Genomic DNA, 16530 nt, shown 5'->3' with positions numbered 1-16530 from the left:
TACCACTGAAGGCCATGCAGGTGTCTGTGGTCTAGGCTACTGCCTGAAGCCATGTTGATATCAGAGGGCTATGCTGAGCTAGCCTCAACCCTCAATGGTGGGGACCTGGCAGAGGTCCAGATGACCAACTCAGCTCCAATGCAGGACCAGACCCATGACTTTGAGTTGGCCCACCCTAATTTCTACCCCATCTATGAGCGGCTAGAGTGCATGAAGGGACAGTCCTAAGGGATCATAGCTGTAGGATTTCCATGACTCTGGCTAACAGCAGGATATCCAAGAGGAGTCTCAGCAAGGGTCCAGTATTTACTGTGTAGCAGAGGCTAGGGACCTTAAACCAGACCACCACTCATTGCAATGAACATTTTCAAGTAATGCTGTTTGGCAAAAGGAATACTATGGGGCACATGGCAGCTCCCAGTGCCACTATGAGGAATTGATTTATGATGGAGAAACAGGAAAGACAGAGAAGCTGAATGGTACATGTGTGGCAGAACTGGAGATGCAGCAACACTATGACAGATGTGAGAGGCTACAGTTTATAGAGGGGTCAGCGAGATAGGTTTTTGTTTGTTTGTTTGTTTGTTTTCAAGACAGGGTTTCTCTGTATAGCCCTGGCTATCCTGGAACTCACTTTGTAGACCAGGCTGGCCTCAAACTCAGAAATCTGCCTGCCTCTGCCTCCTGAGTGCTGGGATTAAAGGTGTATGCCACCACTTTTTTTTTTTTTTTTAATTTTCTTTTGGTGCAGGGGCTAAAAGGCTACCCTGGGACATGGGAGATAGTTGTCCCTAAAATGCTTATCATGTAAGCACAAGGGCCTATGTTCAGATCCTCAAAGCCTGTGTGGAGAAAAAGTACCTTGGCTGGGCAACACAGTGAATCTAGCCCTGATGGCAAATGCACAGATGAGCCAACTCTGAGGGTGTGAGAGTAGGGAGAGCTGGCCCAGACCCTCATAAGCTGAAGCACTTAGGACAGTACATCCTGAGCCTTGACTGGACAACACAGTGGAGCTGGCTCTGGACATGTCAGTGCAGGTGAGATGGCTTTGAGGGCATAAGAGCAGGAGAGCTAACCCTGCCTCTTGCCAGTGGCAGCACTGGGTGACCTAGCTGGAACAGTGGCAGGGAGCTCAACCTGATGGTGCAGATAAAGGAGAGCCAGTGGACTGACCAGCTCAGTTATCACCCAGGCCCAGAACCAGGGCTCTGAGTTCTCTACCCCAAAATCTTCAATGGTTAGGACATATGAAAGGGTCAATCCTACTGATCCAAAGCTTCAGGCTATCCATGACACAAGGCAACAACAGAATAACTGGGAAGAGACCCAAGAAGGATCTAATATTGAAGGTGTCACAGAAGCCAAAGATCTCTAACCAGATCAGTGACTTATTGCAATGAACAGCAGCAAGTGAAGATGTGTGGACAGAGGAATATACTGTGGGGCATAATGTGACATGCTACAGATTCCATGATGAGATATTTTCTGTTTGGTATTATTTTGTTTTGTGTGTGTGTGTGCATGTGTTATTTGGGGGAAGGTTGAAAAGGTGAAGGGCAGATATGAGGGGACAGGGAGATGAGGGGGCTAGGATGCATGATTTAAAACTCACAAAGAATCAATAAAATGTTTTTTAAAAGGTGGAGAGTAAATGAGCAACATGCTAGTTAAAGACCTTTGGTTGCCACATAAGTCATATGTATACATTCATGGACTTGACACCCACACACATGTACCCATATGAATCCCATAATTTCCTTATACTCCTAAAATAAATTAATCAACTCACTTTAAATAGAGGTCTTAGAAGGGGACTTAGAAAGGACTGAAAGAGCTGAAGGGATTTGCAACCCCATAGGAAGAACAACAATATCAACAAACCAGACCTTCCAGAGCTTCCAGGGGCTAAACCACCAACCAAGGGGTACACATGGAGGGACACATGGCTCCAGCAGCATATGTAGCAGAGGAAGGCCTTGTTGGACATCATTGGGAGGAGAGGCCCTTGGTCCTGATAAGGCTTGATGCCACAGTGTAGGAAAATCGGAAGGTAGGAAGGTGGGTGGGTGGGTAGGGGGAACACTCTTATAGAATAACTTGAGTAGATATAGTAAGTTTCTCTATTATACAGTCAATTTCATTTCAATTACTAGTTTCCTGATAGCTTTTTATCCTGTAAGGCTTCCTGTACTTAACATATACAGTATTCTCCTCTAGTTTCAAGGCTTTTGGGTTTTGTTGTTGTTGTTTTTAGAGACAGGCCTTTGTAATTACCCTTGATAGCCTAGAGCTCACTATGTAAAAAAAATTGGCCTCAAACTTGCAGTGATCCTCCTGTTCCTGTCTCCCAAGTGCTGCCATGCCCACCCATCCCACTGTCTTGCCTATGGACCTTCCTTTCCCCTCATTTGGACAATGGTAATTTCTTGTCTGGTGAAACATATGGTCTTTGTATTTGGGCTTACTTGCAATATGATTCTTGCTCTTTTTCAGTAGGTGAGATAGAAGTTTTTGGTTGTGTCATGTGATGCAGACTCACATGAGGAGGACACATGATGTTTGGAGAGAATATAAATAGGACCTAGCAAACAGTGAAGTGGTACTTGCATAGCAAGTCTTGCAATGCTTCAATGGTCTCACATCTTTGTTAATCTTTACTTGGTTGAACAAGGCACAGCAGAGTACTTCTGGTGCCCAGGCTGGTTCTGGTTGCTCTCACTGACTTGGCTGTTTCTGCTGGATCTTGCCACCACTGCTATTCTTGTTTGGTATCCCGACACTACTCAACTACACTGTTTGTATCCTGACAATGAAGATTTGAATCACCTCCAAAGAAGTACTTCTAAACAGGTCCATATCCCCTTGTCCTTTTTACCATCTTTTCTCCCCCACCTTTAGACAGTGGGTTAGAATGGGGTGTTAAAGCACTTAAAAACCCTTATTAAAATTAGGTTGATAAAAAAATATCTAACCCTACAAGTAGATTCTTATCAGGACTCTACAGTGCGATATGTAAAGAGATCTTTGATTGTTTTGAATCTTGGTTCAAGGCTATATTGAACATTGTGAGCATGGGAGTGTTTAGTCACCATGAAGGAAATTATTCTGTACCAAGCATTACACAATTCACTTAGCTCATGGCAAGTGGTTTCATATCTAATGCAGAGCTGTCCCAATGCCCACTAGGAGCAAGTTTGAACTATTGTTTGTTATTCTCTGCTACTGAAGCAGAGAAATTCCTGGAATGTTTCTAAGACCTAATGATTCCATTAACTTCATTGCAGGTCATACATGGTTCCCTGAGCTAGAAAGGAAGAAGATTCCTCATTATGTCCTTGCCAGATCTCATTTATTAGAAGGCATGGGCCTTTTTTATACTTTTTAAACTTTCTTTCCTTTTTTATTTTTCTTAATTTTATTTTATTTATTTTATTATTTTAGCTTTTTGCTAAACTATTGGATGCATACTTACTTGTGTGTGTGTGTGTGCATATGTGGTGCACATGCCCATTTTTGTATCTGTAGAGGCCAAGGGTTGACATCAGGGAGTATATTCTTTAATTGCTCTCTACTATATGTATGTATATATGTATGTACATATGTATGTGCATAGGTATTTATTCTGTCCATTCATATATATATATATATATATATATATATATATATAAATTTGAATTTTTTTTTCCCATGGGACCTGAAACTTGATGTTTTGACTAGTTTGGTTGGCCAGTGATCTCTGGAGTTCTGCCTATCTCCATCCCCATGAACCGAGGTTACAAATGCATATAGCCACTTCTGGCTTTTTACGTGGGGGTGACCTCAGTTAAAGTCATCTTGCTTGAAGAGCAAGTACTAAGTTCCATTAAAAGCAAAGTAGTCTTGTGGGGTTTTCTTGTTGTTGTTTGTTTCTTAAGTACTTATCTTTATCATCTACTACCAAAGGAGCCTCAGGAACTTTCTCAGAATAATGGCCTTTAGATACAACCATGGACAGTAGGCCAGAGCTGGTAGGCAGAGAAAATGGGATGTCATTTGGGTTAACAGGTACCAACACTGCTAGATTTTGGTCAGTGCACACATGTGTCATCCTCTATACACATTTCAAGAAGTAAATTGCCAGATCAGTGAGTTCTGCTACTTTGAACTTGAAATCTGAACTAAGATTAAGCACTAGTCTGTGAATCTACTAATTCAACATCAGCACAATGCTATCTATTGTTTTGTGCAAAGTTGATATACATATATTCATAATATTTGGTTAAATAGAAGCTTTGAACACAGCATGGAAAGTGACATTTTTGTGAAAGGGCTTCCCAATTTTGGAAAAACTTTATACTATTGGGTGGCTCTATCCTAAGGTGAGAAGAGAAAGCCACAGCCCTCATAGCCTGTGGCTCCCACAAGAAAACCATAAATACCACAATTAAACAAACAGTAAAAAGCCAGAAATGCTGTTTTCCTTCATGCTAGATTATTTGGAAACTTTATTTTCACGTGTTCCCAAACTACAGTAGATCAGTTGACAGCACAAATCAGGAGATGAGTTTCAAGTTGTCCTAAATGTCTACCCACAGAAATGTTCCAAATCAATGTCCTCCCCCCCTCCCTCCATTTCATCTTGGATGAAAACTGTTAGCAGTAGTCACTGGGGAAAAGTCTCTTCAGACACGTGAGAAACAACCATTAACAAAGCTTTCTTAGTGGAAAAGTCAAGCAATAGCTCACCTTGATATATAGTGGCTCTCTAAGATGGTCAATGAGCACGCAAGCCTTTTCCTCCCACACAGGATTTAGGTTCTTGTGGATAATTTTGCTTCTAAAAACTTCTTTTCTTCCAATTTTAAACTTCACATATGGATCACTTGTCCCTGTTGAAGAGACACATGATCTACATCAGCCATGCCTCTCTATGGAATCAAGATACCTGTACACTGCAACACCAAAGGAATTAAAGAGACAATGTTAATGGAGACCTATTGCACAGGAAAGGGAGGAAATTTTCTCTGAGTACTGCAGTGAGATCAAATCATCACCATGTTACTACTTTCCCTTCTGAGCACAATCCTTCAAACTTGCCCTGGTCTTTTAGAACCAGGATTGCTTTCATGGTGGCAGAACTGATTTCCATTTGACAACAGTCGTTGAGGACTCTCCTTCCCCTGCATCTTCAAAAGACTGTGCTGTTGTTTACTTTCTTCATGAAAGCCATCTACCTCAGCAAAATAGAAGATCTCACCATAGCTTTAATTTCCATTTCCCTAACTGCAGCAGCTAAGAATGCGGAACACCTTTGCCCATACATTTATAACAGTAAACGTATGGGAAACAGTTGCAGCTGCAGCAGAACTGTTGAGAATTTTCTATCCTTTGCATTAAAACTCACTTTACTAATTGGGTGGATTTTTGTTTGTTTGTCGTATTTGGTTTTTTAGTTATATATATATTAGTTTTATATATTCTGGAATCAAGTCCATTACATATGTAGGTAGCAAAGATTTTCTTCCCATTTTACAGACTGTCTCGTTATTCATTTACTTGTTCCTCTGGTGTGAGCATTTTGACATTATGTAATCCCAGCTGTCAATTCTTCGTCGATTTTCTGAGCATGGAGTTTCCACAAAAACAAACAAACAAACAAATAAAAATAGAGGGGAAAGATATAACCCTTAACATAAAACTATATAGAATAATTTCTGAGCATTTTAAGACCTTAGGCTCAGTATTCACTATAAAAAATGATAAATAAACAAAATCCTAAAAACAGAACTACCAAAGGACCCAGGTACATGATTCCTTTGCACATATCCACAAAACTCTAAAGAAACACACCATAGAGACAAACACTGTACACTTCTGTTTACTGTAGCAATATTCATAGTAGCCACTGTATGAAATCAGTGACCATAACATGATACAAGAAGATAATGAGATATATATTCATAATGAAGTATTATCTAACTTAAAGGAAGTAAGACAGAATTAGAAAAATAAAAATCCCTTCTAGTCAGTGCCAGCACTGGGCCACCTTGGGCACGAACTGGGCAGACAGCCCCATGGTCCCAAGAGATCTCTCCACATCACAAGAGCCCTAGCATGTCCAGGATCCTAGGACAACTGGTCTGGGTTAAAGACGAAGCTTCTTAGAGAACCAAGAACATGGAATTATAAGAACTGTTGCATCTAAACAGTCCCACAGCCCCTAAAGAAAGAGAAGTAGTCATTAATAGTCTCCGAAACAAAAAAAGCCCAGGACCAGATGGGTTTAGTGCAGAGTTCTATCAGACTTTCAAAGAAGACCTAATTCCAATTCTCCTCAAACTATTCCAAAATATAGAAACAGAAGGTACTCTATACAATCATTCTATGAAGCCACAATTACTCTGATACCTAAACCACATAAAGACCCAACAAAGAAAGAGAACTTCAGACCAATTTCCCTTATGAATATTGATGCAAAAATACTCAATAAAATACTGGCAAACCGAATCCAAGAACACATCAAAATGATCATCCATCATGATCAAGAAGGCTTCATTCCAGGGATGCAGGGATGGTTTAATATATGAAAATCCATCAACGTAATCCACTATATAAACAAACTCAAAGACAAAACCCACATGATCATCTCGTTAGATTAGATGCTGAGAAAGCATTTGACAAAATTCAACACCCATTCATGATAAAAGTCTTGGAAAGATCAGGAATTCAAGGCCCATATCTAAACATAATAAAAGCAATATACAGCAATCCAGTAGCCAACATCAAAGTAAAGGGAGAGAAACTAGAAGCAATCCCACTAAAATCAGGGACTAGACAAGGCTGCCCACTTTCTCCCTACCTATACAATATAGTACTTGAAGTCCTAGCCAGAGCAATTAGACAACAACAGGAGATAAAGGGGATACAAATTGGAAAGGAAGAAGTCAAAATGCCACTATTTGCAGATGATCTGATAGTACATATAAGTGACCCTAAAAATTCCACCAGAGAACTCCTAGACCTGATAAACAATGTCAGTGCAGTACCTGGATATAAAATTAACTCAAACAAATCAGTGGCCTTTCTCTACACAAAGGATAAACAGGTTGAGAAAGAAATTAGGGAAACAACACCTTTTTCAATAGTCCCAAATAATATAAAATAACTTGATGTGACTCTAACTAAGGAAGTTCTTATCATACAGTTCATATCTGTATGATAAGAACTTCAAGTCTCTGAAGAAAGAAATTAAAGAAGATCTCAGAAGATGGAAAGATCTCCTATGCTCATGGATTGGCAGGATTCACATAGTGAAAATGGCTATGTAACTGAAAGCAATCTACAGATTCAATGCAATCCCCATCAAAATTACAATTCAATTCTTCACAGAATTAGCAAGGGCAATTTGCAAATTCATCTGAAATAACAAAAAACCTAGGATAGCAAAAACTGTTCTCAACAATACAAGAACCTCTGGGGGAATCACCATGCCTGATCTCAAGCTGTACTACAGAGCAATTGTGATAAAAAAAACAAAACACAAAAACAAAAAACAAAAAACCCAAAAAAACAAAAACCAAAACCTGCATGGTACTGGTACAGCAACAGACAGGTAGATCAATGGAATAGAACTGAAGACCCAGAAATAAACCCACACACCTATGGTCACTTGATCTTTGACAAGGAGCTAAAACCATCCAGTGGAAAAAAGACAGCATTTTTAACAAACTGTGCTGGCACAACTGGTGGTTATCATGTAGAAGAATGCGAATTGATCCATTTTTATCTCCTTGTATAAAGGTCTAGTCTAAGTGGATAAAGAACTCCACATAAAACCAGAGACACTGAAATTTATAAAGGAGAAAGTGGGGAATCCTCAAAGATATGGGAACAGGGGAAAAATTCCCAAACAGAACAACAATGGCTGGTGCTATAAGATTAAGAATCAACAAATGGGACCTCATAAAATTGCAAGGGTTCTGTAAGGCAAAAGATACTGTCAATAAGACAAAAAAAAAAAAAAAAAAAAAAAAGAAGTAATCAACAGAGTGGGGAAAGGATTTTTACCAATCCTAAATCAGATATGGGACTAATATCCAATATATATAAGGAACTCAAGAAGATGGACTCCAGGAAATCAAATAACCCTGTTAAAAATGGGGTACAGAGCTAAACAAAGGATTCTCAACTGAGAAATACCGCTGAAAAAATGTTCAAAAATCCTTAATCATCCCACATGTTGAAGAAACATCTGCATTTTCCCATGTTCTCTGCAGCTTCCCTCCGAATAATAGCCAAGATGGAAAAAAATTACCAGCGTCTTCAGCTGATGACTACATAATGTAAATGTAGTAGATATATACAACACATTACTATTCAGTAGTGAAATCCTATTATTTGTGACAGCACAGATCGACCAAAAGATCATTATGTTAAGTGAAATAAGCCAGGCAGGCCCTGAAAGTCAAACACTGAATGCTCTACTGTATGAACTCTAACACAGCTCGTCATAAGGAAGTTGAGACTTACAAGTTAAGGTTACCCGAGATTAGGGATGGCAATGCAGTAAGACATGAGAAAAGGCCGGTCAGTGGGCACTGTGATAGAGTTACATATGAGCAAGAAGTTCTGGCAGACTACTCCCTGGTAGGGTGAATGCAGATACCACAGTACTACCTACCTCAAACCAGAAGAAAGGATTTTGAGATATTTACCATAAAAAGAAAGAACATCGGGCTGGAGAGAACGGGCAGTTATGAACACTTCCTATCCTTTGAGGAAATGGGTTTGGTTTTCAGTGCCTACAAGGTGGATACCAACTCCCCATAACTCCAGTTTCAGGTGATTCAATGCCTCTTCTGATCTCCTCAGGCACAAGCACACGTGTGGTACAAATACATGCATGTAGGCAAAACACTCATATACGTGAAATTTTTTAAAATCTGAAAATAGCCTTTTCGCCAAGATGGCACAGAAAGCAAAGAAGGAAGCTCCTGCCCCTCCCAAAGCCAAAGCCGAAGCCAAAGCGAAGGCCTTGAAAGCTAAGAAGGCGGTGCTGAAAGGCGTCCACAGCCACAAAAAAGAAGATCCGAACATCACCCACTTTCTGGTGGCCCAAGACTCTGCAGCTCCGGAGGCAGCCAAAATATCCTCGAAAGAGTGCGCCCAGGAGAAACAAGCCTGACCACTATGCTATCATCAAATTCCCACTGACCACTGAGTCAGTCATGAAGAAAATAGAGGACAACAACACTCTTCTGTTCATTGTGGATGTCAAGGCCAACAAGCATCAGATCAAACAGGCTGTCAATAGCAGGCCAAAGTCAATACCCTGATAAGGCCCGAGGGAGAGAAGAAGGCGTAGGTTCGCTTGGCTCCTGATTATGATGCGCTAGATGTTGTCAACAAGATTGGGATCATCTGCCCGGCGTGGTGGTGCACGCCTTTAATCCCAGCACTTGGGAGGCAGAGACAGGCAGATTTCTGAGTTCGAGGCCAGCCTGGTCTACAGAGTGAGTACCAGGACAGCCAGGACCCCACAGAGAAACACTGTCTCGGAAAACAAACACAAAAACAAAAACAAAAAGATTGGGATCATCTAAACTGAGTCCAGATGGCTAATTCTAGATATACACTCTTTTTTTTACCATAAAAAAATCTGAAAATATAATAAAAAATAATAAATGTTTACAATAAATACACATATCCTAATTATTATACAATATGCTTACTTATTAAACATTTACATGTATCCTATTAATATGTACATCTTGTTCTTATATATCGATTTAAAGGTCCTGGCTGACCTTTAAGACTACAAGCAGTTCTTCCAAATTTTGATTAACATATCTCAACAGCAATAGTTCTCTCCATGTTGCTACAACAAAACATACTTAAACTATACAGCTTAAGAACACAGAAATTGATCTCAAACCTTTCTAAGGAGTATGTAGATCTAGTCAGCAGGTTTTTAGCATCTGGAGGCCTGCTCTTAGATCTACACATGTCAAATCAAGGCTTCTGCTTCTTCTGTAAAGGTTCTAATACTACTTATGAGAGTCCCCCGGATTATCTCTCTCTCTACTCCACTTTCCTCCTTACTAGAATAAGGTTAACATTTGAATTTCGAAGGGTACAGGACACTCATAGCACAGCAATCTTGCAGGAAGATCTGTGAAGCAGCCTGTAAGAAGAGCACCACCTTGGGCTCTTTATCATGTTCTGACTGCCTTATTACTACAAGATACTTCTATGTATCCCAGAACTCAATATGCAGCTGAAGAGGACTTTGAACTTCTGATAATCCTCACCTCCAGGTCCCAAATGTGGGGATTATGGGTGCACACCATCCTTTCTGTGCACCTGGTTTTTGTGTCTGCCTGCAAGCTTACCTTCTTCAAGGCCTGCAACTTCCTATCTCTCTTTTTCCTTTGCCTGACTGATGCTTTCTGATTCTCCAAATTCATTTAAAAATTAATTCCTCAATGTCCCATCTGAATAAAGTTTCAATTTACATGTGTTGTGGAAGATAAATTTGCATGTCCACATTTCCAATTTGAATATCTTCTTGGTTACTGTGTACACTTCTGCCATTGGATAAGATCCCTGTGAGAGTCAGGATTTGCTGTATGACAGAGTCTGGGGAAAAATAGATAGCCCAACATTCATCTCTCTGCATTTTTAACTTTAGCATTTGCCAATATATTTAACTGTTTGAAAAACATAAAGTATATCCCATACTTGAAAATGTAATGTATAATGTATAAAACTCAACAGACCACAGAACATCACCATTGTCCTCAATGGCATAACATATCCATCACTTTTCCAAAGCTTTCTCCAGTACAGTTTTTAATATTATCTGTGGTAAGAATATATAAAATAATCTTTCCTTGAAGCATTTAAAAACATATAATAGCATGTTTAGTTACAAGCATTATGCTATGTACAATTGTGCTGTATATAATTACGCTATGTGCAATCCCAGCAATCATTGAACATCGCCTCTTCGTCCCCTAGTAATGACCATAATCTAGTCTGCCTTTAGGTGATTGATAGACATTAATAGTTCTAAACCTTCATTGCTTGTGATTTCAATATGCAGAATGGGGGATCTTATTTTCTCCAGCTTAGTTCAGTAAAATATTCATACACAATGCGCACATCATCTATGTTTGGAAGTCTATATAAGGCTTAACTCAGGAAAACATTGTTAGTGATATCAAGAGCTACTATAGTTTTCAGATAAGCTCTACAGTCAAGCACATGTAGAAAATGGTGCTTTAGAAGAAAGCATCCCGTCCTAGTCTGCAAGACTTGGCCCCTTATGACTTGTGCTGTCAAAATGGGGAGGGATGGGAGTTAACTTTCTGGGATGCATCTTTTGGAACTCATAATTATTAGATAACTCTTGAGAAAATGAGAGCTTGTTCAATCTTATAATACATTTTTACAGGATGTGGGAAGTTATTTTCTACAGAATGTCCAGTTATTAGGTCTTCTGGCATTTCGGAATTCAAAGTATTTCCAAGCCAATAATTGACAATAAGCTCTTAGAAGGGATATGATGGTGAAGAAGAATAAGAAGTGGAGGAAGAGGAGAAGAAGAAGGTAATAATAATAATAATAATAATAATAATAATAATAATAATGCTTTAAATCTCAGAAAATGACTAAAGCCCAGGTTCTATTTTGTTGTAATATTTCATTAAACCACAAGGTGGCAGTCATATTTACCAAATTCCTTTCCAGTCTGCTGCTGTTGTCAAAACTAAGTCAGTGTGGCTGCACCTCATGTTTCTGAGTTCCCAAGCTTTTTCTAGCAAAATATGCTTGATTGTTATTATCTGTATCAGAAGCCTCATTAAAATAGCTTACAGTGATGACAAAACGACAGGGGCAGAGAATATGGAGACAGAATCCAGACTTTCTTTCCTATTATATCCATATAATATATCTGCTGTCAGAGCTTCCATTTCAGGATTTGCTTTTAGAAGAACTGATCTTATTTTAAAATTATAGATATATGCTTTAAAAGTTGTAGAGTAGACGTGGAGAATGCCTAGTGCTTTTTTCTGAACTCTATGATCCAACTGTTTCTTTTAAAGACAATCAATTGTTTCTATGCTTTCTCATTATAAAGAAAAGTATACACACATACCCATCCCTTCAAAATCCAGAACACTGATGAAAACTACAATATCCACATACAAAAACTCAATGTTCACATACAAAAGAAAAGAAGTCAACATTCTTTAATGGTTTTGCTTTATTATTGTTGTCTTATGAATACCAAAGGGCCATAAAGACATGCTTCTGCATTGTTTTCTAAAATTTTAGGGACTTTTATTTTGCATAAATGTTAAAATTTGGCAATTTCATACATGTATACAATGCTAAGAACAGGTTCACCACAATTGCCGTCTCTTATTCCCCTCCCACTCATGACTGCTCCTTCATTTTTCTCAACTAGACCATTCCTATTTTGTGGTCAAACTTTATCCTATGTCATACATAAAAGGACCAAAACTGACTCAAGACTTAGGCTCTTAAGACTGAGACTAAGCAGTATAGGGAAGAAGATAAAAAACTTACAATCTTGGTCTTAGAAATATTGTTCTGGATAAAGTGCAGATAATAAAAGTCAAAATATGCAAGAGAAACTACATTAAGCTGAACCATCTTCTGTACCATAAGAGATACAATGAATAGAATAAAAAGCCTACAGAATTGAAGAAGACATTTGTAATATATATCAGATAGGGAGAAAGTATTTTAAGAAATAAGGAATTTCTACCAGTTGGTGGCAAACACTAACAATCTGATTTTTTTTAAACCAGTAAAATAGTTAAATAGAAATATTTCCAAATAAGAAATATTTACACAAATGTGCAAAGTTAAATACAAACTCAAACATTATCAATCATCAGAAAACCATAAATCTAAAACACAATGAAAAACTACATTACAGTTTTCAGGATAGCTATCAACAACGATTGGCTGAAACCCTAGAACTCTGAAGGCGGGAATGAAGAGGGTGCACTACTGTGGAAAACAGCATAGAGGTGACAAAGAAGAAATGGGTGGAAGAAGAAAGAAAGGAGGAGGAGGGAGAGAAGCAGGAGAAGGAGACAATATAAAAATATGTCCTAGCAAACTCACTTGGAGTAATTGAAAATGAGTAGTTGAAGAAATATCAACCCATGGTCACTACAGTACTACATGCAATAGCCAAGACATGAATTCAACCCAGGTGTGCACTGAACGGTGAGTGAGGAAAGAAATGTGGCATGTACTTGTAATATTATATTATTTAGGCTTTTAAAGGGAAACCTGGAAGCACGTTTTCACACACTTCATGAATATGAGGTAGTTGTCATTAAATAACCTCAATGAATCAGAGAAGCTGTGTCCCGAGGATGAGCAGCAGACGTTGGGTTTTGTAATCAGAGTATGTTGAGTATACTATACTGGAGTGTGCCTATAATTGATGAAAATGTATGTATACTTAGAAATTTGGTAAGGAAGTAAAAGTCACATTAGGCATTCTCACCAAAACAAAAGATTCCAAAATGAAGGAACACTGGATGTTTTCCAGTACATGGAAGCCTCCTGAGGTTTGGATTGCATAGACTTAGCTCAGTCAACTCTTGACCTCACACTGGTAGTGGAAATACAAAAGCTTCCAGACTCTGAGAAGAAAGACATCTATAACATTTAGACATTTTCCTGAAAAACATGACTAAAGAGTAACTTTACATAGGGTGAGGTAGCTGCCAAAGAGGAGAATGGACAGAGGGGCTCTTCCCAAGTAGTGCTGGCACTCCAGGGTTGTTGTAGATAAGCAACTGCTCTAAGAGATCTACCTCCAATGTTTTCATGTTCACTGGTGAGGCAGCAGGCATACTTGTAATTCACAAGGCTACAAACTACTACATTTAACTTGACAAAGAATTTCTTTCTAAAAGAATCTATATACACCCCAGGCTAGGCCTCGGGTAATAATATGCAAGAGGGGCAAAAAGATCTCAGATGTGGGGAGAGGATTGCTGTGAAAATGTGTCTTCTGTACATGGTAGAGTAATACAATATGAGCCCACTGAAGCTGTGGTTTCCTATACAGGACCTGCACCAATAATTCTTCATAAAATGGAGAAAGGCTTATAAGACCTGTGGTGGTCTAACTGAGATATTCCTTACAGCCTTGAGCATTTTAACAGTTGGTCCTCAGTTGGTAGCCAAACATAGGCAGGTAAATGAGATAGATTCAGCCATTATTTTATATCATTCAAAATTGGCTGAAGAAAATATTTACATGTCCTTACTACAAAGAAATGATAAGTGCTTGAGACAACAGGTGGTGGGTGAAAGCTTCTTTTTATGACTGGATCAAAACTGACCTCCTTTCATCCAACAGAGACTGGACAGGAAAGAGCAGGATGAAGTCTTTCTTTTGCTCAATGTCTTACACACAGGGTTTCTGTGCTTAGTCGATTATGATCACAAATATAAAACTAAGTAAAAACAGATCTTCCTGTTCGATGAAAAAGCAAAGGAAACATATCTAAACTTCTTAACAAAGAAACTTTGTTAATATTTAGTTTTAAAACTGCTTTCAAGACCAATTTTGAAAATATCTAAAGTTGTCAAGTTTATTTAAATAACTTCTTTACTGAAACCATGATTCTGAGGGCTTAAAATCATGCTAGCTCATCATTGGAATTCAGCACATTTAGAGCAGTATTGAGATGTCTTTCAGATAGACTCTTGTTTATCTCATGTACTTTAATTTAATAATAGCACCAAAATAAAAAGTCTAATTATGTGTCTTACTCATTCTTGCATTCAGCAAAACTTAATGCTGCCTGAAAAATTATATAGAAATAAAAAGATCTGGAAAAGTAGCCTAAAGATTCCAGCTATTAAACTCAGTAGTATATGACAGATGGCCACATAGAATGTAGATGCAGCTTGAATCCTTCCAGATCATCACTTCAAAATTAAATCCAATATTTTTTGAGCACATATGCTAAATTCTGTGGTATATTTTGATTCTGGGTATTCTGTGCTAAGAGTATATGTTTATGTAGCTAACCTACCTCCTCTGAATCTTTAGAGTTTTGAAAAGGTGGCTACCCTTTCAAATATGTGTAACCCTAAATATACCTAAACACTAGTACAATTATACATCTGAGGCTGTTAAAAATGGATGCTATATGCTGACATACCTCTTGCTTTCCAATGAGAAAATTCTTAAAAATTCACTTCTCCAAATCAGCAATTAAAGGGAAAGATGATGAAGGTGAAGACACTTCTTGCTCTTTTACATAGTAATAATTATATCTCAGTAATAATCTATGACCGTTTCCTCCTCTCCAGGAGGAAATCATACTAGCTCATCATTGGAATTCAGCACATTTAGAGCAGTATTGAGATGTCTTGATATATATTTTCTGTCTGTTTTTAATTTTTTGAGGAAAGCCATTGCAACTGGAATATAAGTTTTTATTGTTCAGATTTTCATTTCTGTGATGACAAGAGTTATAGGGCCCATCTACCTTTGAGAAATATCTATTTAGATAGTTTGTTCATTTAAAAACTAAATTGTTTACTACTGGGTGGTCATTTGTGTTCCTTATACATTCCCAATATTAGCCATTTGCTGGAGAACAACCTGCAAGTATTTTCTCCATTTTGTAATTTACCTGTTTCATTTGGAGACTGTTCATTTGTGGTGTAAATGCTTATGGTTAGATACAATCTTATTTGCCAATTTCTGTTAATGATTGTGTTTTGGAGGTCATATAAAGATATTTTCCAAGACTAATGTTTTGATGCATTTCCTCCAGAAGAAAGGAAACTAGTATGTGTGTCTCAACTTCCATGTCTAGCAAAGTGATTACTAACAGCCAGGACATACAATCAGGGACAGAGAAACAAATACTGCATATTTTTGTGTGATATTTAATCTCACTGCAAGTCATGAGTTTGTATTATTTACTGAAAAAAAACCTGTTTCTAGTTGTGGTGTTGTGCAGCATATGGCACACACCATTAATACTTCTGGCTGTAATACAGACAACCCTTTAGTATATACTTTTAATCCCAAATAATAACGGTGAAGTTAGTAGAAGGAAGCAGCATGTTTGGAAGAGATATCCTATTGAGTGGCAGACAAAGTGATGAATCAGAGAAAGATTTGGCAGAATAGGATATACCCAACTCTCGTGGGAAGAGAGAAGAATAGGAAACTATTTAAGAGAAAACAGAACACACACACACATACATGGAGAGAGAGAGAGAGAGAAAGAGAGAGAAAGAGAGAGAGAAAGAAACAGGCAGTTTTACCAGGATAGTTGTACAGAGACGTGTTGAAGAAAGAATACGCTAGACACAGGTGAAGACAGAACTAGCCCACGAATGAGAAGGAGCCAAAAGATTAGAACAAATTGACAATATCCCTTATGAATATTGATGCAAAAATCCTCAATAAAGTTCTTGCTAACCGAATCCAAGAACACATCAAAACAATCATCCATCCTGACCAAG

The 16530-nt window shown here is 38.3% G+C and overlaps 1 protein-coding gene across 1 annotated transcript in view; it reads right to left on the bottom strand.

The window, feature by feature from the left end:
- Window positions 1-16530, bottom strand: part of Mctp1 (multiple C2 and transmembrane domain containing 1) — a 594489-nt gene that overhangs the window by 312345 nt on the left and 265614 nt on the right. The window contains exon 3 of the mRNA XM_021180105.2: window positions 4729-4871. Coding sequence (XP_021035764.2) covers window positions 4729-4871 — 143 coding nt within the window. The remainder of the gene's footprint in view (window positions 1-4728; window positions 4872-16530) is intronic.

Source organism: Mus caroli, chromosome 13 (genome assembly GCF_900094665.2).
Source record: "Mus caroli chromosome 13, CAROLI_EIJ_v1.1, whole genome shotgun sequence".
Taxonomy (NCBI): domain Eukaryota; kingdom Metazoa; phylum Chordata; class Mammalia; order Rodentia; family Muridae; genus Mus; species Mus caroli.
The sequence above is the reverse complement of the archived record's forward strand: the minus strand, read 5'-3'. Positions and strand labels throughout refer to the sequence as shown.